Here is a 1,144-nt window from a genome sequence, read left to right as displayed (position 1 = left end):
TGTATGTATGTATGTATTTATGTATTTATTTATTTGAATGTTAAGAGAAAAGTAGAGTAGAGAGCAACAAAGCAAAAGACAGAGGAGGATGTTAGAGAGCAGCGTGGGGGTGTGTTAATGTGGAGAGATAGAGAGAAAATGCATGTGACTCTATGTGAGAAACAGGATGTTTCAGTCAGCCTCTTCTTCTTAGCTGTGGGGTCTGGAGAAAAATATTGTGTTCCTCTCCTCTACTGCTGCTGACCTAACGTTTGCCTCCTCTGCTCTCCTCCAAAAAGGTCTCCCTCCGACACAAATCCAAGAAGACGACTCGAGGAGGTAAGTTGTCACCGTTAAGCTCTCATCACGTTGTCTCTGTGTGTGCCCTCAACTGTAATTTGGACCCTTTGTGGGCGTATGAGAAGTGGCAGGGCAATTGGTGTGTGCAGAGGGCTTTAGACTTCAGTTCTTCCCTATTTTGTCTCTCTGTGCCTTGGATTCTTCTTAGAAGCTAACTCGAGTTCTGTTTTTTATGCTGTTGTCAGTAATAATTACGCCAGGCTGATCCATAACTAGAGCAGGTAGGCTGAATGTGGAATAGCACCTTTGAAATGTGGATGATGTGTGGGTTTGTTCAGTGTTATTTTTAGAATTAATTTGGTTATTGAAACTGGAAAAGTTTGTGCTGATCGTGTTAGTATTTTAGACTCTGCAACTTCTTCTTTCCTCCTATGCTATACTTTTGCTTCTCTGTGGACAAAGGGGAGGAGGTCTCAGTGCATTTATGTGCATGTGTTTTCTTTGCACAGGCAATGGTACGATGAGCAGAAGACGAATCTCGGTCAAAGAGTTGGGTCAACCAGACCACCAGGGCTGGCTGTACAGAAAGAAAGAGAGCAAAGGCTTCCTGGGTATAAAATGGAAGAAGTTCTGGTTTGTGCTGAAGAAGACGGCTCTCTACTGGTACAACAACCAGCTGGTGAGTATTTAATCAGAACCTATTTATGATAGACACGTGTCCAACTGCTGTCAAGGGTCATCACTGTTAGCAAACCCTGAGCTACACAGAATTCCTCAAAAGAAATGCCAAACAAGTAAAGTCCTCTTTCTGATTTGCTCACTTGTGTACAATCTCAAGCTCTCTCTCTCTCTCTCTCTCTCTCTC

At 43.1% G+C, this 1,144-nt stretch overlaps 1 protein-coding gene across 2 annotated transcripts in view; it reads left to right on the top strand.

Moving 5' to 3' along the window:
- LOC116670118 (connector enhancer of kinase suppressor of ras 3) overlaps nucleotides 1-1,144 on the top strand; it is a 49,707-nt gene that overhangs the window by 43,981 nt on the left and 4,582 nt on the right. For both annotated transcript variants that reach the window (XM_032500451.1, XM_032500450.1), the window contains exons 17-18: nucleotides 279-318; nucleotides 789-958. In XM_032500451.1, coding sequence (XP_032356342.1) covers nucleotides 279-318; nucleotides 789-958 — 210 coding nt within the window. The remainder of the gene's footprint in view (nucleotides 1-278; nucleotides 319-788; nucleotides 959-1,144) is intronic.

The sequence above is a fragment of the Etheostoma spectabile genome, chromosome 20 (genome assembly GCF_008692095.1).
Source record: "Etheostoma spectabile isolate EspeVRDwgs_2016 chromosome 20, UIUC_Espe_1.0, whole genome shotgun sequence".
Lineage (NCBI taxonomy): Eukaryota > Metazoa > Chordata > Actinopteri > Perciformes > Percidae > Etheostoma > Etheostoma spectabile.
This window is presented reverse-complemented; position numbering and strand designations above follow the sequence as displayed.